The sequence below is a fragment of the Leptosomus discolor genome, chromosome 7 (assembly GCF_034619465.1).
Source record: "Leptosomus discolor isolate bLepDis1 chromosome 7, bLepDis1.hap2, whole genome shotgun sequence".
Lineage (NCBI taxonomy): Eukaryota > Metazoa > Chordata > Aves > Leptosomiformes > Leptosomidae > Leptosomus > Leptosomus discolor.
In genome coordinates, this window is record NC_141397.1 from 51,247,698 (window position 1) to 51,271,957 (window position 24,260).

Sequence of the window (24,260 nt, forward strand, 5' to 3'; positions counted from 1 at the left end):
GGTTCTTGATACTGCCTTCCAAGACGCAGAAATTCTACAGGTCAGAAACCCAGTATCCATCTGATAGCACCTGGGAATCCTCCAGCCCAGGGGGCGTTCAGCAACAAGGGCAAAGATGCTTCAGTTTTGGAGTGCTGTTGTCAACCAGGCTGACACTGTATTGCTGGCTTCTGCCCCAAATTCCACCCCATCCACATGGACAGGGGCAGCTTCCAGCCCCACCCCACTCCCCTGCCAAGCAGGTGCTGTTAGCACTTGCCCTGCAAAGAGGCAGGAAGAGGCATTCAAGTGTTAGCACAGCACGTTACCCGAACAGCAGCTTATCTGAAGGAAAGGTGGCAGGGCAGCGGTGGCCTGGAAGTGGTGGCCATTTGGACCACGCTAGTCCAAGCCTTGTACCTGACATACAGTAAGAAGGGGAACGACAGTAGTCATGAGTAGGTATTGTCTTATCTTATTACCTGCCCCAGAGCACTGAGGTGTTTGTATCCCTTCAAGGGACTCAATATATTCACTCCCCAGCCATTCTGCATATGTCCTTCTCTCTCCTACTGGCACGATCTCAACAGCAGAGTCCTTAAAGATCAGGTTTTTTCCTTGAAAAGTTGAAGAATCAAACATTTTGAATCCATTTCCATTGTTATGTCCAAAGTAGTCCTGAAAGCAATACAAAAATTTCAGTACTTTGCAACATTAAATGCCGCATGACAGATGTTAGGAACTGTTTTGTGGATGAGAATGACAACTGCAGAATCTCTTGCGCACGTTTGCTTTTTAGACGCTCCAGCAGATTAGATACAGAATTCTGCCACCGGCAATTACAAGAACACCATTTGTGATTTTGGTTTTTTGTGACTATCTGGAAAGAGCTGTATTTTAAAAAAATTCTTTTGTCTAAATACTGTTGTGTAACGCAGCGTTTGGCTGCACAGGAGTTATAAAAATGACTGAAGCTTAGCATGGAGATGCTCAGTATGGACAGGAACCTAGCTGTGGCAGCCAGGCATGGTCTGCCTAGATGGTTTACCACGTACATGACTGCAGCATAAGTACACCCAGCAACGTTCTGTTGCATTCCTAGGAAAATTCCAGGATGGAAGAGTGTTAGCATGTACTCTACTTCTTGTAGACTTCAAAGTCACACAGTTTGGGAAAACATCTTAAGCTTCAGGAAAATTACTACTGCAACCAGTGGCTGGGCAAAAAGTCGAAGTCCCTTGTGCACGAGCCTGGTTTTACTAGGAGAATTACACTGCCTGTATCTTACCTTCTCCTTCCCGCTCCAACAACAGGGCTCTGCGCAGTGCACGTGCTGCCAGTCCCATGATGCAGGGAACATAATGTGGCAGTATGGTCCTGTGGTCTTTATCCCTGGTCTGTGTCAGACCACAGGTGACTCCCCCAGAGAATAAAGGGATTATTAATACCTGGGCTTTGTCCAGTAGTCCGTATACAGCAAAAACGCTGGTATCTGGGTGAACCATAATGGCCTGAGCTGGCACCTGAGCCAGGTGACACTCAGCAAACTGGGTCACTTCAGCACGGGCACCATTTGGACACAGCAACTGGAAATCACTGGACTTCAGGTTTTGGGCCCAACTATCAGTATTTTTACCTGAAAAAAGAAACTGGTCATTGTCATTCATTGAATGCTTTAGAGCAAAAAGGTTTGAGAAAAATAACTGAATTGTAATAGAGAGATAGGTAAAACTAAATACCATCTGTGTTCTCAAACACTGTCGAGTGCTTGACAAAGGCCACATCCCCAGAGTCCTGTGCCAGGCACCTTTGGGAAATGAGAGATAAAAATTCAATTCAAAGCACCTTTATGTGATTTTTTTTTTTTTTTTTTTTTAATAACTGATAGGTTTAGAATTCAATTTTTATTACATACATTCCTGCAAACAAATGCACTGGACCCTATGACAATAAGCAAAAACAGAGAAATGAAGCATCCTGAAAGAAGAGAAAACCAACATTTTTGAATACAGCTGGATTTTTTTTATTAAAAACACTGCGAGAAAGACAGAAAAATGCCAATACTAGATAAGCAGAGAAACAGAAAATATGTGATACTCAGTATTCCCCATCTGCTAGCAGCAGCTTTCACTCCTTTTTTAAACCATGTACAAAGTATACGCGTCATTAAGACTTTTCTGAATAAAATCCTTCAAGTGCAGAGTCAAAGGGTTTATCAAATTCTGCACATGTGCACATGCGCATGCTCTCATGTGTACTTTTTTTTCCTTTCCAAGTTAGAGTGACCTTGGTGCTTGCAGTGACACTCCTTTTACAGCCCTGCACACGGAAGACATCTAGTTAATCTGACTGCAGGGTCTTGATCCAGAACGAAGTTCCGTTTCCCCTAATTTTCTGAAGCAGAAGTGGCCCCACATGCCAAGGGCACCCTAAAAATCTCCTTCTTTTCTACACCTGTGGTATCCCATTCCAGAAGGTTTCAGGGCAAAAGCATAGACCACCACACCTTCACCAGCATTCGCTATTTCCCATGTTGTATCGTGGTGCTGTCTAGCACATGACACAACAGGCACCGCAGACCGTTACAAGATTTTTTGCTAGGCCTGAAATGCGAAGTCAGTGGACAGAAGACATGCATGGCATTTGCTTCAGACAGCAAATAACACACAGATAAAATCAGCCTCAATTCAGCGAGCTGGTGAGCTAGCAAAGAGATGTAACTTCCCAGGTATTTTGGGTACTGTGTGCTCGCAGAGGACGCGTGGGTAATAGAGTTTAGTGGTGGTACCTTGAAATTGTTCTACAAGTGTTTTCAAGAAGCATTTCCTAAAATAAGAAGACATAAAGCTGTAACTGAGTTTATGTAGTACAAAATGTGAGGAAAGTTATTATTGCTGAGTTACCAAAAACGCATATATCTCACATGTACCTGGTTTAACACGAGCAGTTCTAATCAAAGGTCATGCCACCATGTGGCTGACACTGTCACACAGAGAACTGAGGACTCGGTAGGTGCTGTTCAGTACAGTCCCCAGCAGAGCAGGCTGTTCCCAACAGATTTTTCAGTACTCTGTACAGTGTAATTTGCCCCAAGCAGTGAATTATATACAAACTGGATGACCTCTCGTATCTAGTCAGGTTAGTCTGAAGATATCCAGAGTTGAAGGAACCTGGAAATCTGAGGCTGCATTTTAAGCTCATGTTAGTCACCTTCCATAACTCATTCTTTCAAAGAGGATCACCTAAGCATCACAGCCGGACACATCCCTATCTTGCAGAAGACTGTAAACCTCCATTTTTCACCCAAATCCTAACCTTTCAAAATACCCAAAACTTTCCACATCATTCAATGAACCGAACACCTTCTCTATTTAAAAAAAACAGGTGATCTCCGTATGAAGTTTGGGCTGTATGGGCACTAATATCAAATGCACAACCTTAGAATATCAACAAGGCTCATACAGCTGGTAACAGCGTTTGCTGCTTATTCCTTCAGTGACCGGTAGCTAGCTGTGTCCATCAATGAGGCACAGCAGAGGATCTGGAGTTTGCCTGCAGGGCATGCATCACAGCAGAGCAGCTGGGCACAACTAAACAGATTTGCAAAAAGTAGTGACCTAAGTCTGGCACTTCAGTACTTACCAGGCAGCTATGTTACAGTCCCTTCCCCTGCAGGAAAAAGACTGCTCACTGCCAGCTCTGTTACATGCACCATTACCTTCAGAGGTGAAGGTCAGGAAAAGGAAGCGCCATTTCCATATCCAAGAGTTTCACAGTCTTTGGGTATGGCTCCCATATGTAGATGTCTGCTGCTACACAAAGTATTTATTCCATATTACGCTATTCCTTCCCTGTAACTTTAGCAAATCTTGAAGAGGATTTGGTATTGGAACATTGACCTTAGTTGTTTTGTTTGTGTTGTTCAGAAACTTGCCTTCACATACAGCCACCAGTGAGTAAGGACAGTGAAGACCCACTCCTGGCTCCCCCTCACTAGCCTGCCACTCAGCGTGGACTTCCAGCAGCCAGGTTCTGGCTACTATTTGCCTGCTTCCTTGCTAAAGCTCTCTATGGATGGCCCGACCATTCAGACAGTGGCAGACTCTGTCACACTAGGTTAAAGCAAGACTGGAGGCCGATGACAATCCACTTGGTCCTCACCAGGAAGGTGCCTATTGCTGTGTAAAGACAGACATGGATTTGGCTGATTGTCATCTGGCTGACTGCGGTCCAGGAAGCTGGCAAAAGGCTTTGACATGATCTAATGTCGTGCCCTATGACATACCTGTGATGCTGAAGACATCTGGGGATGCATGTCCCACTTCATTTACAGCACGTGCCATCTGACTGTAGCATCAATAACCGGTTTTTGCTGACTGGGACAGAAGATAGTTCCTCCTCGCATTTTGACAAGCTGACAGACTAAATAACAACCATATGTATTAATTACCTGAAGGCTCCACTGTAGCTGTAATAACGTTCTTGGCTACTTGCACTGCAGTTATTGTTTCCATGATCATCTCCAATACACAGTTGGCAGAGTTTTGGTGGGGAATTTTCTGGCTTAGCTGAAGGCACGCAGCTGGCGGAGAAAAACTCACTCACAGCTGGAGAAAGACAGACAAACCAATATAATGAGTGAAGAGCATGAGCTTTTTACAAGAAAGGTAGTTATACTGTCATGCAGTTATAACCAATGCAGATTTCAGTAGAACAGTAGAAACATGAGTTACAGCTGCCTTACTGGAATTCACAAACTACACTTTTAAAATACTTTCAAAGTACCATTTAGCTGATAAAGTAATAAAACCAAAGTGCCTCCTGAGAGACAGGAAACAGGCAAGCAAAATTTGAATCTGGAGTCTTGTGGTCATAGATCCTTTGCTTTTTGTGCTACATCAGTCCATTACTAAAACCAGTTTGAAAATAAATGCAATAGAATTCAGGACAGGGATACAGTTACTGCAGTGACACCCCAGAGCTGGAACTACCACCTAGAAGGGATACATCTGCATAGATGATGTGAGTTTCTGTGACTATCTTGTCATTGATTTCTGACGTGGGGCAATATCCTCAAGCAAGAGCTGAGACAGAGAGATGTGAAAGCAGGATTTTCAAGACCCTATGAAAAACTTGAAGTTGATTAAATACAAAAAGCAATGGGCTCTTCAAATGCATTTCTGAAAACTGGAATAAACTTTTGCAGTTAGATACACTGGAGGCCATGGACATGCTGGAGAAAACAGGCTGACAGAAACCTCAAAGTTCAACAAAGGTGAATGCAGAATCCTGCTTTTAGGATGGAATAAGACCATGAAAGGCTGGGGACTGGCAGGCTGAAAAGCAGCTCTGAAAAAAGGGACCTGGGGATCCTGGTGGACAACAAGTTGACCAAGAGTCAGCAGCATGCTTTTGTGCCTATGAAAGCTAATGGCGTACTGGGTTATGTTAGTGGAACACTCACAGAATCGCAGGATGGCAGGGGTTGGAAGGGACCTCTGGAGATCATCTAGTCCAACCCCCTGCTAAAGCAGGTTCACCTACAGCAGGTTGCACTGGATCACACCCAGGCAGGTTTTGAATATCTCCAGAGGAGGAGACTCCACCACCTCTCTGGGCAGCCTGTTTCAGTGCTCTGCCACTGTCAATGTAAAGAAGTTTTTCCTCATGTGGAGGTGGAACTTCCTGTGCTCCAGTTTGTGCTCGTTGCCCCTTGTCCCGTCTCTGGGCACCACTGAAAAAAGCCTGGCCCCATCCTTTTGACACCCACCCTTTAGATATTTATAAGTGTTGAAGGGGAAGTGATTATTCTCCTCTGACATCTGTGCCAAGTTTTGAGCACTCAGTGTTACAAAGACATTGACATTCTAGAGCAAATATGGTAGAAGGAGAGTAGGATGCTCAGAGGGCTGGAGCACATGACATAGCAGGCCGAGAGCTGGGTTTGGTCAGCCTGGAGATAAGACAACTAACAGTGTATTGCTGTCTTCATTTACGTAGTGGGTTGATGAGAGGCAAAAGACAGAAGTTACAAGAAGGAAAAGTCTGATTAGATACAAGAAAAAAAAATTCTTTATCCCGAGGATGGTCAAACAGTAGGACAGGAGTCCAGTAAGTTTGTGTGTAATCTCCATCCTAGTTGTTACTCAGAACCTGCCTGAACATGGCCCTGGGCAAACTGATCTAACTGGACCTGCTTTGAGCAATTGGTTGGACTAGATGACCTCCAAAGGTCTCTTCCAACCTAAATTAGCCAATGATTTTGTGATATGGGAAAGAGAGAAAGGAATCATAGAATCACAGAATGGTTTGGGTTGGAAGGGACCTTAAAGACCATCTAGTTCCAGCTCCCCTACCATGGGCAGGGTCACCTTCCACTAGACCAGGTTGCTCCAAGCCCCATCCAACCTGGCCTTGAACACACCCAGGGAAGGGGCAGCCACAGCTTCTCTGGGCAACCTGTTCCAGTGTCTCACCACCCTTGTAGTGAAGAATTTCTTCCTAATGTGTAATCTAAATCTCCCCTCTTTCAGTTTGCAACCATTACCCCTCATCCTATCACTACCCTCCCTGATAAACAGTCCCTCCCCACCTTTCCTGCAGGCCCCTTTTAGGTACTGGAAGGCAGCTATAAGGTCTCCCCCAGAGCCTTCTCTTCTCATGTTAGATGTAACATTCTCAATGTGACCCCTCCATTAGTCTACTCTGGTAATAAACTTCAAATCATTACATTAAAAACATAACATCCCTTCATGAACAGGTAAGCTTAATATAGAGCTAGGAAATAGCAAAATTACTTCCCTAATGAAAGTTATAGTTAGACTGTTACTGAATTTTTGATACTTAGTACTGCTGTCTTACCTTTAGGAATATTACAGTCTCTGTTCTTAATAACGCCTCTCTTAATTAGCATACCAATGGGGATATTCCATCCAGCAGTTCTCCCCAGTCCTGTGTGGCAGGACTTCTTCCCTTTCAGGTCACTGATGGTGAATGCATTGGACGGATTCCGTTTCACTAATGCCACAGCATAGTATGCACTGCTGTTGTCATCAGCTTGCAGAAAAAGAACAGGATGCATTACAGCTTCCCTTAAAAATTCCCACTGCTTAGTGATCATCTACAGATCCATTACGCTTACATGGTGCCAGCTTCAATTGCACCAACACTCAGCTAGTCAGGAATTATGAATGTACATGTACTTATTCTTCACTTCTACTACTTCACAATGTTGCATTCACTTATAGCCTGTATACTGGTACTGCTATGCGCTTGAACGGAATAATCTAGCGATGAACATGAAACTGTTCGTGTTAACATCAGCTCTTATAAATACATCCCTCTGAAAACCAACATTTAGGTCATTAGTGACTTCATAAAACCACTTTAAGAAGTTATTTTTATGGGAAAACTCAAACCTGTATTAAAATTTCCATGAGTTTTGCAGCATATTGAAATTCTGCCTTAGTGTCCACAAGTCCTCTTCTCATCAGTGACTGAAGCAGTCACATTGACAGGAAGAATTTGTTTCAAACTAGAATATACTGTGTAATTTATGTACTTTTGCTTATGTTCAAAATATTTTGATTTTGCAAATACTATTTTTTTCCATTGTAAATATTTTTTGTGGAATTGAAAAGATAAATAAGGAGGTACAAGACTCAAAACTGCCAAAGACTCAACCTGCTCCTGCAGCAGGACAGCTAAAAGTTGCCACAAAGTGACTGTGTAGGACCCTATCCCATACTTATTTCCTCCTCTATCCATGAAGTAAGGATAATAATTCTCATTTCCTTTACAAACAGATTTCCCAGCAGGCCTAGGGAACAGAGGCTGTGCTTTTAGAGCTGTTTTCAAACCACCTGGAAAAATCAGGTCTATATTTGTTTCCTGACCTTCTTACCAGAGTAACTTTCTCCAGCAGCTGGTACAAGGCCATATGTCTTCCCAGCTGTGTAAATATCAGCTCCACCCAGAACTACAACATCACTTTCCTTCTTCTGAAAAATAAAATTTAGGATTTCTGTGAAAAAAAACAGGAGATACCATCCTTGCTACAATGATGACACCTCTAGTGTCATACCTGTTGTATCTCAAAGGGCAAGTCTGACAGCAAAAGAGCAATACACCGCTAAAGAAAACCCCCAAACCCTGCATAAAGCATCATCAGTGAAATGGGGACAGGAGATTTCACACGTACAGGCTTGAGCTAGATGGGCAACAATGCCCTCATCACAGCTGAAGATTATCAGAGTTCAGGCCCATCCATACCACGTGAGCTACAGATCACCATCTTGAAATCCAGTATTCCTGCTGGTCACCTAAGTGCGTGTATCTCTGATCCTACCTACCCAGCAGAGCGCAGCTTGTGTTAATTTGGTTTATTGCACAAGGAGTGTAGCAGCCTACCTGGATCAGCTCCATGCACTGTTCCTTTGACTTTGCTGAAACACACTGAATTGCTGGTTTCAGATTCTTTTTATTAAAGGCAATGCCCATTTCACCACATTTCCAGATCTCCTCAGTGGATACAACACACCAGTTCAGCCTTTCTGGCAACACTGCACGAAATTGGAAAGCAAGTACTACAGTTCACTTTCTTTGTAATAGACAAGGAAGGACACACACTGCCCACTGCCACAGACATACCACAGGAGTTATTAAAAATGTTTACTTCCGTGTTTCTCCCCATCTGTCTGGCTCAGCCTTACACCTGGTTAGCAACCACAGACCTCTCCAGATTAGTGGTACGTCCATGCTGCAAACCTATCCGTAGCAAAGGAACAGGAACTCCTACGACTGCTGACCATTAAGCACAGCAAAAGACCACCCTGAACCCAGGCTTCCTCAGAGCTGACAGTCACTGAGCAACCCCCAGAAGAGACAAGTCAAGGACGTGGGGGGCTTTGCCACAGCACAGAGCGCATCTGGGAGGCTCAGTTGCTATGATTATTAAACTTCTTAAGGCAGGGATTCTTACAACCTGTGTTTCTGACTTTGCCACAATGCACATCAAGTCATTTCTGCATTCTTCTGATAGTATAAAAGATGGTCAACACTTCAATAACAAGCAGATGAGGGCTTCTTCAGCTTCTAGAAGAAATTCTCTGCTACGAACACATTCATCCATTCTTTACAGACTACCTGAGGATTTACACAGCAACACATTGCTATTTCCCCTTGTTAGCAGGTAAGAAATGGAGTACCAGGTGGCAGTAGCAGCTTACCAGACTAATGTCTCACATACAGCAGAAACGGTAGAAAATGCCTGCATCTTGTAACACAAAGGGGGCCAAGTTGCACAGGAAAGTATTCTGCAATGTGATACTGTTTCTAGGTCAAAAAGTGACCTTTCTCCATGCTGAAAGATTAGACTGGCATCTTGCCATAATGCTCCAAGAGTCAGAAGAATATAAAGCAGAATAAAGATGGTCTTTGCGATGGGCTATTTCTGTTCATGGTTATGAATAGGAATCTAAAGATGACTTACTGTTGGGGTCGCAGCTCAGGGCTTGCATGGCATGAAGATACTCATCACCCAGCCACGCCTCGTAATTCTGAGTGGTGATTGCAACGAGCTCTGTTGTGGAGTCTTTGAACAGAAGATTCTGGGCACCATAGGCTGTGGAGTCAAACATCTGAAACTTGCTGTCTACCCCATTAAATCTTTGCTGTAAAGAAAAAAAAAATGCACCTGTCACACATCCCTCTACCTGGGACGTGTGACAACCCATACCCCTTCAAACCCCATGGAGCTGAAGGTGCCCAGATATCCTGTCTTCAATTCTAATAGCCAGGTGAGAGAAGCCCTCTCAAGAGCAACACACTGATGAAAAAATGGTGTCCTACTTGTCCCTGGTTGAGGAGCTGGAAGACAACTGTCCCGTCTGTGTCAGGCCGCACAACCACGGCACGAGCTGGGATTCGGGCCAGGTGGCAGGTTCTCCACTCTGTCACATCAGCTGTGTTGCCGTCGCGGCACAGAAGCTGGAAGTCGCGGGAGCGAAGCTGCTGGGCCCACGAAGAAAGACTTCTTCCTGCAGTCAGACAGAACACGCTTATGGAACAGACATCAGGTGAGGCTGATGCTTCTGGCTCCACATCTGATCTAAGCATCACACACATCTCCTGACCATCTTTGAACTATTCCTGACAGCACAACATATCCCATGCATCGATGTGGTCCTTTTGTCTCATGTTTCTGATACGACAATAAACAGCTTAACACTTGCAAGCCTGCATTGAACTGTACTGGGGTGGGCAGCAGTATGAAGAGCATCCCTAAGTCTAGGTTCACATGCAACATTTTTTTATTTTCCCTGTAAATGATAGTCAGACAGGCCCATGATATTAAAGTAACATATGCTCAAGATAGATTTCACAGATTGCCAGATAGGGCAGGCCACATCTTGTTAACTTTCTGGTAGTCTCTGCTGAAATCCCTGGGTAGGCAGGAGCAATGAAACAGCCCAGGTCTGTATGAAACAGTTTAGTGCTGTTTAAGCTTTCCTTCCAGAAGAAGCTTAAGATTCCACCTTTAACCTTTACAGAAACTACCAAGCTCTTTTTTTTTTTTAAAAAAAAAAAATAGGATCACATGGATTTGTCTATCTGATGGTGCATACATCTGTTTTTGCTATTAAAGCGTTTTTTGCTGATTCCTCAATTCAAAATAAATCAAACATTTGACATTACACTGTCATTATAGACACCGTACTTCAGACAGTGCAGGCACTATTCAACGAGCTCCTGCACTACTCACCATCTGTATTTTCAGGCACTGTGCTGTGCTTCACAAAAGCGACTTCTCCGGCACCTTCAGCCAAACACCTAATAAATATAAACCCAAGCACAAAGATGCATTACAAAGCACAGCTCCCATGCACTGGTCACTGCCGGCTGACAGCCAGAGGGCTGTGTGCTACGTTCCATCAGCCACAGACACTGACCTATTTCCTTGTGCTGAGAGTTTTGCTCAAGGCAGAGACTAGTGTCTGTTAGAGCATGAAGTAAACTATCACTGTCATTTGGTGAACATGGACAGCATGTTCAGTGCTGCCTGGGACAAACACCATGACCTCCTTTGTCCAGGAGAGTTCTCTGTCTATCCAGGAGAGTTCTCTAAGGCAGTTGCGCAATCCTTTGGGGAATACGCAGAGAGGAGCAAGTGTTTCACACGAGCAAATTCTGCCCTTGCTTGGCCAATGCTATCACGCAGGGACTGGGAGCTGCAACACAGCACACAGACAGGAAGAAGGCAGATAAGGGAAGGATAGGTGTGCAAAAGTGGAGGGCAGAGCAACTTGATAATTCAGTGCAACTGAGGTGGGATGACTGAAAGAGCTAAGTAGGGCGGCAGTTCAGCTCTCAGACTCCAAGAGTCATCTGGTTTTATTGGGAAAGTTACAGCCTGCTGAGACAAACACTCAGACTTGCATCAACAGCTGCTGGACAAAGCAAAGAGCAGTGGGATTTCCCTGCCCAGTGTAAGTACTAAATATCCATTTGGTTTTAATACTCAGGTATTAATACCTGAAATAGCGGGCTTGGAATTACTTTTGTTCAGTCTTTAGGTTTAAAGCATGGCTTTCCTAACACAATAGCAGATATTCTAACAAGATCAACTCGAAGTTCTCTGGCTTCAGTTTCCTGTCAGTGAGGCCTGGACATGATGGCTATGGCTAGAGCATAGTGATAAAAAAAATGGACAGTGCCATGAATTTTACCTAAAAGCCCCACTGTAGTCATAGTATCGCTCTTGAGAATTTCGTACGCATTTGTTCTGTCCAGCTGAATCCCCTTTGCAGAGCTGACAGAGGGATTTGGGGTAGCTTACGCCATTTGCTCCAGGAATGCAGCTTGCACTGAAATAGTCACTTACAGCTAAACATGAAATGAGAATGAGAAATTTTTAGCAATGAATAAACAAGGTCCTACAACCTAATTTTAAACACATCTACACAGTACATCTCTAAAAACATTTAGAAAGCATAAGTCACTTTGTTCTTAAAAGATGGTTTCCAAGTTTAAAAAAAATCCCTGCAGTCTTCATCAGACCTACGTTAGGTCAGTTCTATCTTAGAAGGAGCATCAAAGCCAAGGAAAAAACAGCAGCTAGAGCCATACATTTCTGTCCCCACACAGGGTCCCAAAACCATAAGGAAAGGCATTGCTGAAGGACAGGTCTTTGCCCTGTAACTCTTACCTTTTGGAAAGTCACATCCCATTGCTGCCAGGCGCCCACTGTCAATGAGATAACCCACAGGCACATCCCAGCCTGCAGTTCTGTTGATGCCTGTGTGACATGAACTGACACCCTTCAAGCTGTTGATGGTGATGCTGGAGCTCTTCCTTACCACAGCCACCGCGTAATAGGAAGTTCCAATTTCTGCAGCGTAGGAAGAAAGAGAAGCAAGCAAAGTAGCCTCACAGCAGCACTACAATGAGATACACCAATTTGTGGCCTCTTGTGGCTCCTCTACCCACAGGCAAGTCACATTGTTCACATCCTTGGTGAGATACCTGCTGACGGTGCGTGAATGTCCTCCATTATCTTTTCAGCATGAAATGTCTTAAAGGCCACAAGCAATCTGCTTTAACTCTGAAAGTCACCCTGCTTTGAAAGGGAAGTAGGATGAAAGACATCCAGAGATTCCTTCCAATAAAAAATTTTCTATGATTCTAAATATATTTAGATTGAATTGAAAACAATATAATTAATAGTAAAAAAAAACCCAACCCCTTATTTCCCAATTGTCTACTAATTTGATCTTACTTTTGACACAGCATAGCAAGTTGATGTCATCAACTGGAGTACCACAGCTGATTTCATTCTCTTTGGTTTACAGTTTGATATAACTCATAGAGTCAAGAGTTTACGGTCTGAAGTGACCAAAAAGTCATTCAGTCTGACTGTGTTTAGATCAGAAACAATTAATTCTTATTCACTTTTCTCTGATTTGAGCTTATAACCTGGCTAATGGAGACAGCCAGCCTCTGGATCATGAGGCCCATTTGGTTTCGAGAAACTGAAGTACAGTTCCCTCACAAGGGTCATGATGTGGTTAACGGGGAGGGGGGCTGCTGCAGGTGATCCAAGTCCCTGCGGACCGAGCCCAATGGACGCTTCTGAGGATGCCTTGGCCAGATCACATCAAGACCCAGCTGCAAACCAAGTCCAGCTCATCTCAACAGAGTGGTGGGACACTCCAACCCCACAAACCTATTACAGGAAGAGCTATTTTGACCTAACTCTTTCAGGACAGACTCTGCCACAGCTCTGTCTCTCCTGTTCCCCACACACATTCCGTTATGGGCAGGAACATCGAAGAGGAAACCTGACCATTACCTACTGTTTAGAGCCTTCAAGACCCCAAAGTAAAATGGAAACAATAAAAATGCGTAAGAAAAAGCTTGTATTAAGTAATCTAAATGTTTAGTCAGAATATACCTTGATCATATACTTCCCCAACCACAGGTTTCAGACCATGCTCCTTTCCAGCCTGGTAAATCAAACGGCCATCCAGCGTCACTGCATCTGCCAAATCATCCTGTGCAGACATGAGGGCAGAATACATGTTGAAGTGTTTCTCAACAGCCAGAGGCAGAGTGCCCATGAATTCAAGAGGAGAGGCCCCTTAATCTGCATTTATGAGTTTTCTTTTCTCCAAAAAGTTCTTTTAAGAGCACTCAAATTTCTGAAGAACTAAGAGGGATTTTAGAACCTCAAAACCACCTTCCTTCAGAAATAATGTAAAAACCAGCCCTGGAACATGATGGCCTCACTAGTCTTTATAGTCTAAAGGAAACTTAGAAATGGATCCTGCAGCTCTGTGATGAGTCTTAAAGCCCATCAGTTTGGAGTTTCATTCATCTCTATACGTACTGCCCCAAAGCTTGAAGATTTAAATAAAGTAAATATATTTTTGCGGTCAGGCACCGATAGTTTGGAGAACTGTCTTCTGGGGCTGCAAAATATGAATGCCAAAGTGAACTGAATAGCAACCTTAAAGCATGCTGGCTTGTACCTCAGCAGACAAACAGCCACACATTTTGGGAGAGGGTGAGCAGATGGCAGTGCATTTCGGAGAAGGAGGAAAGCATCTAAAAAGACTGTCCAAAGTGGGGGAAGAATACAAGTCTGGGGCATCCTCTGCTGGGAAGGTGTCCAACAATACCTTCTCTTTCCAGCTGACTGTAACACCAAGCTGGCTGGAATCCTGCCACAGATGCAGGATTGCTCTGGGTAGCACAGGACAGGACTGCCCACAGCAGCAAGGACTACAGACCTGCTACGCACACCTCCGATCAGCTGCACCTGGCTCGCACTGTGTACTGAACCTAGTGGAAGCCAGGAGAGGGCATCTTGCACAGAGACAAGATACTGCTGAGAAAATAATCAGCACTTGCATTTCTAAGCTGATTCCAAGTTTCTGATCAGTTTGCTTAACCTCTGGTGCACACTGGAGGAGGCAATTTAGGTCACCTGTCCCTTGTCAGTTTGCTGAGCATTGGTTAGGGTAGGGCTAGGACTTTGCTGCCTAGTATACCACAGCAATTTCCCACAGGCTGTCACACTAAAAGCCTGAAAATTTTTAAAGGATCATGTGAGAGCATAGGTAATACATTGATGTTGATACCTAAATTAGGTTTGAAGTTGCCACGCAATTTGAAATATTTTACTTATTTGGCTCAAGGGAGAAAAAAAGATGATATTCATTAATTAGCTGAAACAATAGCTATCCTGAGAGTTGCTTCTCATGAATGAGAACTGAACAAAGCTCCAAGGGAATCTGGAGAGAAACTGGGGTTGGGAAATATTTGTATCTTAAAGAACAGACACAATCTCTCTGGCATAACCAGATCTGATATTCTACCGGTGAGAGTCAGAGCACAGGACAGCAGTTTAGGAACCAAATATCGCCTGTTGTTCAGAAGGGACACCTGACAGTGAGAGGAAGGAGAGGACGTGGAAATTACAAGGACCTTACCCTCAGGAAGAACAAAATGTGCCTCTAGAATTGGTGGTGGCCAGGAATCAGCAAATAAAATGGGAAGGGCTGGCCACAGAAGGCAAGGACTATATTACATGGACATATTTCCATGTAAGACAGCACTTTTCTGATTGGAAAGCTGAGCCTTTGAGCTCTGTGTAGCAGAAGAGCCTCCTATCAATAGCTTGTGTATAAACAATTGTATAAATAGCAGAACAAGACAGAAAAAGTGGTTATTGTTGTATTTAACATGAAGCAGTTTACAGGAGACAGACCTCTCTTTTAAATGCACACAATCACTGCTGAGGTGGCCTATCAGCAACAATGTGGATATTACTTTTTTTCTTTTGCAGCAAGCATTTGCCCTACATTTAGCAAAAGCACAGGATTATTCCACATATGTTTTTTTTATAAGTGTATGTGTAATGGTAATACCCTGTTAATTATTTTCAGAGGGACTTCATTTCTGTGTACCACAACATTGAAATACACAATTTGAGAATTTGAGGTTTGAGAATTACCTGCAGAAGTGTTTAAAGCTCCTGAAGAATAGTTCTGGTCACATTAAATATTGTCAGGTTCCCTAGTTTAATATTTAGACATTTCTCGATTTTTAAGCATCTTCAAATAAAAAGGTTTTTTACTTTATCCATGTGCTAACACATTCACAGGACTAAGTCCAAGTTATGTAGTGTTATAAAACAGCATATCTCTGCCTCTTCAGCCATTGCATCCCACTCCCTTTTTGGCCGCAAAGAGCAGAGTTCAGTGCAGATGCAGACTCAGGAGTTCCACATAGTCCCACACAGAGTAGGCCAGCTTAAACATTTAGTAGATTATTAGCACAAGAAAAAAGAGGACTCAAGGACAAAGCCTCATCTGAAGCCTTACGGTGGAGATTCATTTTATCAGAAAGCTACTGACCCATGCCTGCAGGGTTCTGAGTTCAGCTAATCAAGTGTTACAGAAATCAAAGTCTTTAGATAGATGCCTCCTGCTTGCAATGGCTTACCAATGCAATTCTGTGTGCACTGTGTTTCAGAAGCAAGACACTCATCAGCCCCTTTAATAACCTGCTTTGGAGAGTCTAACCGGTCCCTCTGTGGAATGCAGCAATCACCCAAATGGTTTTAAGATCTGACATTAGAAAGTATTTCCTGTCTAATCCCGAGGTAAGATCCATGTATGTACTGATATCAGCTGCTAATATCCTTCAATACAGTCTTGAATCGCTCAAGAACACTGTTTCTCAAGAGGCAATGTGGTACTTTTAGTAGTCTGACAACACTTCTGTTTCTGTTGACAAAAAAATTACAAGATACCAGTTTCTGAAATCTATTCCCTTTTTCTGGCTACAGAACCACAGGCCTCATCTGCCTTCAAACTACTCTGCTGGGCCTCATTTCCTGGCTCTGAACCTCTTGTCCTTGAAAGGCTGCATCTCCTCCACAAAACCCTGGCTTTGGGACATGTCTGCACAGGATACGCAAAGAATATTATTTATTAACACAGCCACACATCTTCCCCTTCCCCCACACTCTGCCAGTGAAGACGACCATGATTACCTGCCTCCACATTTCCTCCAATACCCACGTGTTGCCTCCCACCCCCTCCTAAGGAGGGAATTATTTTCTATACATCATTTTGCAAAACCTCATGTTTACAGCCTTTAAAACCTTCTCCAGAGCTGTGCTCCTTTTGGAAGCTGAGCATGCTCTGGGCAGCTGAATTCTTACAGCTGGGTTTGCTGGCCCTATGCTCACCCTACTGCTGCTTTGTCCCTCTCTTGTATTAGGAGATTTGATTTGGCTTTACACTCATCTCATCTGTATATACAGCAATTTCCATGATGGGACTCTGAAATGTGAGTTTGATCCAGAGTTTATCAAAATACAATCTACTTACAGGCTCAGCAGCACGGCTTTAACTACTGTCTGCATCTTATAGCTCCATCCCTTCTTAAATATCTGCTAAATAAATCTGACACAATTCCTAAATCAAAGATTAGCATCTGGGAGGAAATATTTAAGAGCTTTGCTGTGTTTCTAATGACGGGCCATATGTGACTAGCCAAAGACGACATCGGGCCATTCTGATATTCAAGTTCATATCTATACCTTTATGCCCTTTTTCTTAAAAATATATGCTTTGATTTCTCAGAGACATGAATGCCAGGAAGCATATGGTGAGCTGCCTGGATCGTCAGATACTCACCGCAGAGCTGTGTGCATCACCACTGGATTATTATTAGGCACACAGGGAAACTAAATCAATGACACTGCTGTCACTCACAACTCACCTTGATCATCTGGGTACAGTTAGCAGCTGACCCCCCCTCTGTACACTCCAGAGGGGGAAGGATGCCAGCCCCACCAAAGGCCTTACTCATGTCATTACACTTGGAAAGTTCCTGCTCTGAGACCGTGCACCACCGGATACGTTCCAGGCTGAGAGCTGCAAACACAACACCGAGAGAAAATATTATAACACACATCAGTGCTTACCATTTAAAGGTTCCAAAGAACCAACCTTTCATTCCGTTCCTCCTCCCAAAACAGGAAGAAATCAGGGCTCTCTCAACAGTGAGTCTTTACAGATGGTTTCCACTTTCATTCAGATTAACATGAATACTTAAGTTTTTTGGACTGGAAACAGGATAGGCTTAGACTTGGATAGTGAAACCCGATGGCGTTTGTTTCTGATACAAGAAATATGGGTACCATGGAATAGGTCAGAGCGTCCAGACTATTCTTAAAACCTTGCAGAATACATCATCTGTTCTCGAGTCAAAAGTGTTGAAAATTATTATTTAAAATGATAAGCTACAAAACCAAAGAGACTGTCCAAAGACAACTCTGTCTCAAGCATTGCTAGTTAGTACCTGGAGTCCTGCCCCAAGCCCTTTTGGTCTGAATAAAACAAGCAATCTTGGGTGCTCAAGAGCCCTGACACTAGGCTTGTTATGAAAACTAGAAAAGTAAACTTGTCTCTTCAAAACACTCTTTCATAAGAGGCCATTTCCACAGTCACGAAAAGGGGAGGGCAGCTCCATGAATGAAAAGACTCAAGTTTGGGAGTGGAGAGTTAGGATTTAGGAGTTCCATTAATCAGTGAAGAAAAGCGTCTTTCAGCAGACCCAAATGCTATCGTTCTAAGCACCAAAGCTACAAGCACTTTGTTGCTTTTATAAGGACGTGTCATCATGCACAAACGGTGCAGCTATACATAAAATGCATATGCACATACGGTTTATGCTGATAAACAGGCACAGATCATTTTCTTAAGCAGGGGGCACCACACTCCATTGCTTCTCTACAATTTCGATTCTTAAGTTATTTGTCATGTGTTTTTTAAAACCTATAACTGGCCCTCTACTTCCCCACCATGCAGTTCAGATACCACACCTAACTTTGCAAGTTAAAATTACTCCACTAGTGCTCAATAGTAGCCATGCACGTTTTCTGACTTAGTGGCTGAAGACTAAACAAGATTGTTGATGCCATAAAGCTTGTTTTGTATCCGATACTGAAACAGAAGGTTTGAGTTACTGTTCCACTGCAACTCAGAGCCAACTCTACTGCTGTCAACAAACATTAAGTCAGACTTGGAAAGCTTACAGGAAGTTTTCATGGCAGCATTTGCTAGCAGAGGGAGAAACAACTGCCCACCTCTGAGTTGCAAGAATTCTGAGAACCAAAATGGTTAGAAGAAAGGTACAACAGGGTCATGGTAAATAGGCACCTCACAGAAACTCAACATCTACCTGGCTGAAATTTTCACCGTTAATTTCTTGGGGCAGGAGGAAGAACCTAGGTTTTCATTGATAAAGGGGTTTGGGTTTTTCTTCTCTTAAACGCAAGCAAATGGAAATTAAATTGCCATCTCAGCATCTCAGTATGTATGGCTGAGTGCCATTCTTCAGCCTCAGCATTCTGGTTTTAGGTATAAACACACATGAGACAATGCACTATTAGCCATATGCACCTGAAACATGAAACAAAGCTCATTTGGCTCTATATTTCAGCCAAGATTGGGAAACAGCATGAATCTGTTGCTTTTTCCCCCCACTCATCTAAAAGAGGTAATTAATTTGTTTCTTTCCAAACTGCTGAACTTTGTTGTTATGCAGAAGCCAGATCCTGGGCAACTTCCCATTTCCTTCCTTACAAGTTAACCCATTTGAAGCGAGCTTGAGCAGACAAGGCCTGTAGTTATCCTCTCTTCCCCTTGCCAGCCAAGAACATCTTAAAACAGCAGGTTTATTCACAATTTTGTCCCTTCTGTCTATCTGTAGATACACATAAAGCATGAAATGGCAGGAGCTGGTAACTTCCACTTGAAATATGCTCAAGATCCTAAACACACATGTAACTATCAAACATCCAATTAACTCCTTTGCTTAAAGTAATAGTACTACATTGTGTAACATCAGTAGAGCTACTAATACACTATCAAGGGCTTCCAACAGAAACAATGTAAAAAATGAAAAACATAGGATCATTTCTTTTTGAAGGACTGTGGAGTGCTTCAGAAACAGCATCCACACCTCCGGTGAACTTAAAAGCACTCACCATTAGAACTTGGGAGTGACAGGAGAAACCCAACATGTCACATAGAACGTAAGAGGAATAAGGCATTTATTTCTCTTTTTACAAAATCAGTGACATAGAACTGTTCACACTTATGAGAAATAGACACCATTGAACCAAAAGAAGTAGATTCAGTGGTGAGGAAATACAACATTTTACACTAATGACTCAAGACACATACATGGTGCTCAATACAGCTTTTTCTACTCCTTTCCTATTTTTTCTATTCTTTCTTTTTATTTCTTCTCCTGGCCATATGAGATTCATTCTGAAATGGTTCCAGTTTCCCCCTGCTCTCTCACATCCCGTAGAAGTCAACCCCAAAGACACCATGCACAGCAGAAGTTTCTGGAGGACACTTACCAGCACGAAAGAAGAGAAGATAGAAGAGATGTCTGGAGCTCTTCATGGTATGAATTTTGGGATTTGTGCTTTTTCCAGCTTTCAGAACCCCCAGAGATCAATGCTTCTGCAAGTGTGCTCTCCCCAGCCTGCTGTTCGGTGAAAATCAGCAGCATTCAATTGCAGGTGCACTTTGCTCAACAATTTATCTTGCTTACCTTGGCACACGTCACCTCATAATGACTACAGGGAAAAAAAAAAAGCCTACCTCTCTTCACACTGCCTCTACACTTGCAAAAAAAAGTTCAGATTAGGAAATTGCAAAATATCTGGGGCACCAACCAGGTTGTTGCTGCTTTAGCACCACCTATAGACTTAGATAAACAGCTACACACTGACTCAGGGGGGCAAGGCAGGGCTGTATAAAGCAATCCTCATTTTAAGTATGAGTTCTGTGTATTCCCTCTGTCGGGGCTCAGGAAGAAAAAAGTAGATTCTGACAGAGCAGACTGTCACTTTTTTTGCCACATTCTCAGCGTTGTCATGATTTTCATAACAAGAAACCCAGGCTTTTACACCGGGGTAGCCTGCACACTTTACAGGTGGCACAGCGCATGCCAAGTGTACATTTCCTGAAATTTAATAGCAAGTGCTGTGAAACACCTGAAGTAGTTTGATTTTTTTTTTTAAGGTTTTAGAGAAGGCCCAGGAAGGCTTCTCTTGCAGAAGGAGTAAAAACTCTGCTGATAATAGCTCTGTTAAAAGCTGCTGTGACTTTTAGATTAGCTTTCTTAGAGCAACACTCATTTGTGCTGCCCTCTTGTTCATTTCTCATTAGGCAATGAACTGCAGCTGCCTGTAACACATTGTTTAGATAAAAGCCATTTAATGCCACTTCACTCTGCTGACTGCCATTTCTCAGCCCAGTACCCAGCTACCAGAACAAGAACAGCTGTGTACCACCATGAATCCCCATGCAGACATCTCTACCATCTTCTACTGAGAGCATGCATGAACAACACAACATCCTTCGGACCATCTATACATCCAGTAATGTTGCACGGATGCTTTCAGGAGTTACCTAGCTACTTGCTGCAATTTGGCCAGGCTGATAGCTTTAACACCCACTAGTATCTGTAAGAAAACAGCAGAGTTCAATTAATTGTTATTTCAAGTTTAGACCTTAAAAAAAAAAAAAAAAAAAAGGTAACAAGCCCTCCAGACCTCCTTCTTAAACAAAACCTTATGGTTGAACTCTGGTTCTTGGCTGCCTAGACCATCTGGAATTAGTCATTCCTTCGTTGTCTAAAGTGCTAAAGAACACTGTTATCACTAGAGCCCTTCCAGATTTCTGGAAGGATCCATTATTCAGATCCTCCCTATGCCCTTCCCACCGGCCAGATTAACCTCTCAAGCTCTCCAATGCTTGCGGTGAAGCTTACACACATATATAGATGACAAGACTGATACGCAGTCCTAACACCAGTTGCTTAAGACTGCAAGGACAAGATTAATAGGAAATTAATTTGGTGCCAGGGCTCTCCTGTGGTACTTCTGACCCTCTACATTCAGAAGGTAGAGGAGCAGCATTTTTGTACAGGAGGCCTGGCCTATTCTGAATGCAATCCCCTCTAAACCATCACACAAGCACCGTTCATGATAATTTAGTTCATTTTCCTGTTTTATTCATAACACTATTAATATCTATGCTTTAAGGAGATATTAAACTTCTTAAGCTGATTTTCAGCACAATTTATCAAAAATGCTCGCAAATGAAATCATTAATATAATGTAACTTAAAATAATAATAGAGAGCAGCAAATACTTCATCAAGCATGCTTCTGTATAGAAGTTGGGTTAGCAGGTAGCGAAGAAAACCCATGGTGCCTTCACTGGGCCAGCAAATGTACAGTGGTAGTATATCAGCATGACACCATTTGGATTTCCTAATACCCTAGCTGTTAAACTGGAAGCCTTACAAGTGCACGTATTGTAAAACGTATCTTAAATAGAGAAAGTAAAGTGTACCCAAGATTCAAAGACGTATCAGCACCTGATACTGGAAAAATGAGATCCAGAGAAACTCCAATTAATGCAAAATCCTAAAAATTACATGATAAAACAAGTCAACTTGGAGCATCAGGGCTGTCAGAATCAACTTTTCTGCCAGTGCTCAAGGGCAACATCTGAAACAAAGGCAAAAAAGTAAAGATACCCCCGAGTCCTTTGAGTTTTCTTGATCCAAGACTTGTTTTCACTCTAGCACAACAACTGTGCAAGGTAAATATTTGGACTTAGTCTGAGGGTAGCATTCAGTGATGCTTGGCTAGTACGTGACAAACGCCTAGTAGAAAAGGGCTATGAAATTTATTCAGACGTACCAATATATGAAAGAATAATTTCTTACATATCTGCTCAGCTAAACAGGACTCTCTCTGATGGGTTAAAAAAAGCCATAGAGATTTCAGATGTTGTTATGGTTTTAGATTTGATAGCTGAGATGGAGATACTTGTATCTGTTTTAAAGTCGGTCTGCTTTAGCATCTCACTATATGCCTCAGATAATCAGTCACTTTCGAAGAGGCAGACAATAGTACACTTTTAGCTCCTTTAAAAATTTATGACATTATTTATCAAAAGTTGCATTAAATTTACACACCTTGCACTTCCATAGACAGGAATCTCAGAAAGACAGCACACCTACTTCACAAATCAAAAAACCAAAAATTATTTTGGGCCATAAACCAGCATCTTATGCTTATGAGTCTTACAAGCATTCCACATAACACCAGCAATATTTGTGTCCCGAGTTTAAACCTGCTTTTAATGTAGTGACCTCACTAATCCCAATCTGGTCACCAGTGGTCCTCTAACCCTTTAATTTCATTTACAGTCTGAGTCAATCATTTTAAAATGCTACACCACCTGTATTTCTTTTGATTAAAAACACACTTGACAAATACATTGTACAATACAGTTTATTAGCTGTTCTCCTCTTTCTAACAAATGGAATGGATAGTGTTGATAATTCTTTACAAACCAAAGCTAATTTGGTTGCGTGACTGCCCCGTGACTGCCCTAAGTACATCCCTCTTATAAACAATCAGTTTCAAACAAGCAATGTCAGGTACCAAATACGGGAATTCGAGAATTTCATTACTGAAGGTAGTTCCATGTTTTGGTACAATGTATTTATAACATTCGGCACAGAAGTTTGTGCATTGCAAATGGAAGATCTTGTGCCTCTGCAATCCCAGATGAACATGTACAGAAAAATAAAACATATTGTCGACTCTGAATTCTCCCTTTGGTTAAGACATGCATATTATAAGGAGCTGGGGGTAAGACAAACACCTGAAATTCCGTAGAAAAGAGGAGAACTTGCATGTATTTTCTTGTAACTAATATTCCCCTGGACTTCATGCCCAGCCACCATAGCCCGTTTGATTTCTTGCGATTAAGGAAGGTAAATTCTAATTTTGTATTCAAAACAAAAAGCTAGGAGTAGGTGGTAAAAGAAAAATATATATTTTATATATATATATTTATACGTGTGCGCAACTATGTAAAGAAAATAATTCCCATAGTTACAGAGTTTAGTTAAAGAAAGTTTAATATATATATATTTATTATAACAAAATAGGCAGTTATTGTGGGTAAAATATTCATTAAAATCTGACCCCTAAGAACACACACATTTTTAGGCTATGAATCATTCTCTCATTGCCCTAATGTCCATCTCTGCAGCTGTATTCTGTATTACTGCCAATGGAAATTTGGCATTCCTCTGAAAAATACAAGGTTTCCTAGCACCTAAACATATTTCAGGCTCAAAAAGCGTGATGACCATTACCTATAAACGATTTCTGTAAGACACTATTTATAGTGTTTCATGAGGAAGATTAAAAACATTACACATCTTTGTCCCTAGCAATTTTATTGGCAAAAAATGAAAAAATAGATTATAAGAATATCCATATGAAATTATGAAAATGAATATCCCTTGAGGAGTAGTAATGGGAGTAATGAAAATGTTAACTGAAAATTTCAAAGTTTCTCTCTAACTGCCTGGAAAGAAAAAAAAAAAAAAAATACTGTGAGAAAAGAATTTAACTCAGAAAATAAAACCTGAAATTGATTGCCCTGACCAAACCATGCTATTAAAATTAAGCGTGCAAAGTTACTCATGATTTACAACTTCCTTCAATACAACTTTTCTTTCAATTGTTATGAAATTTTAAAAGAATGTTTATAAAGCTTTTTTGAAAAATCTTTGAAAGTTACTTTCCCTTAAACATTAAGGAATTTTTCCAAGCAATTCCCTCCCACCCCCACCCCAAACTAATAGCTGGTCAGG

The 24,260-nt window shown here is 42.2% G+C and overlaps 1 protein-coding gene across 1 annotated transcript; it reads right to left on the minus strand.

The window, feature by feature from the left end:
* Nucleotides 1-67: 67 nt before the first annotated feature.
* MELTF (melanotransferrin) lies at nucleotides 68-19,973 on the minus strand. The gene is made up of 15 exons (XM_009952028.2): nucleotides 19,925-19,973; nucleotides 17,272-17,426; nucleotides 13,430-13,529; nucleotides 12,185-12,367; nucleotides 11,706-11,862; nucleotides 10,742-10,809; nucleotides 9,829-10,016; nucleotides 9,470-9,650; nucleotides 8,389-8,540; nucleotides 7,883-7,979; nucleotides 6,841-7,035; nucleotides 4,430-4,586; nucleotides 1,719-1,786; nucleotides 1,428-1,615; nucleotides 68-657 (listed from the first exon to the last, which is right to left on the minus strand). The coding sequence occupies exons 1-15, from the start codon at nucleotides 19,968-19,970 to the stop codon at nucleotides 382-384; spliced, it is 2,211 nt and encodes a 736-aa protein (XP_009950330.1). The 5' UTR covers nucleotides 19,971-19,973; the 3' UTR covers nucleotides 68-381.
* Between the last annotated feature and the right edge of the window lie 4,287 nt (nucleotides 19,974-24,260).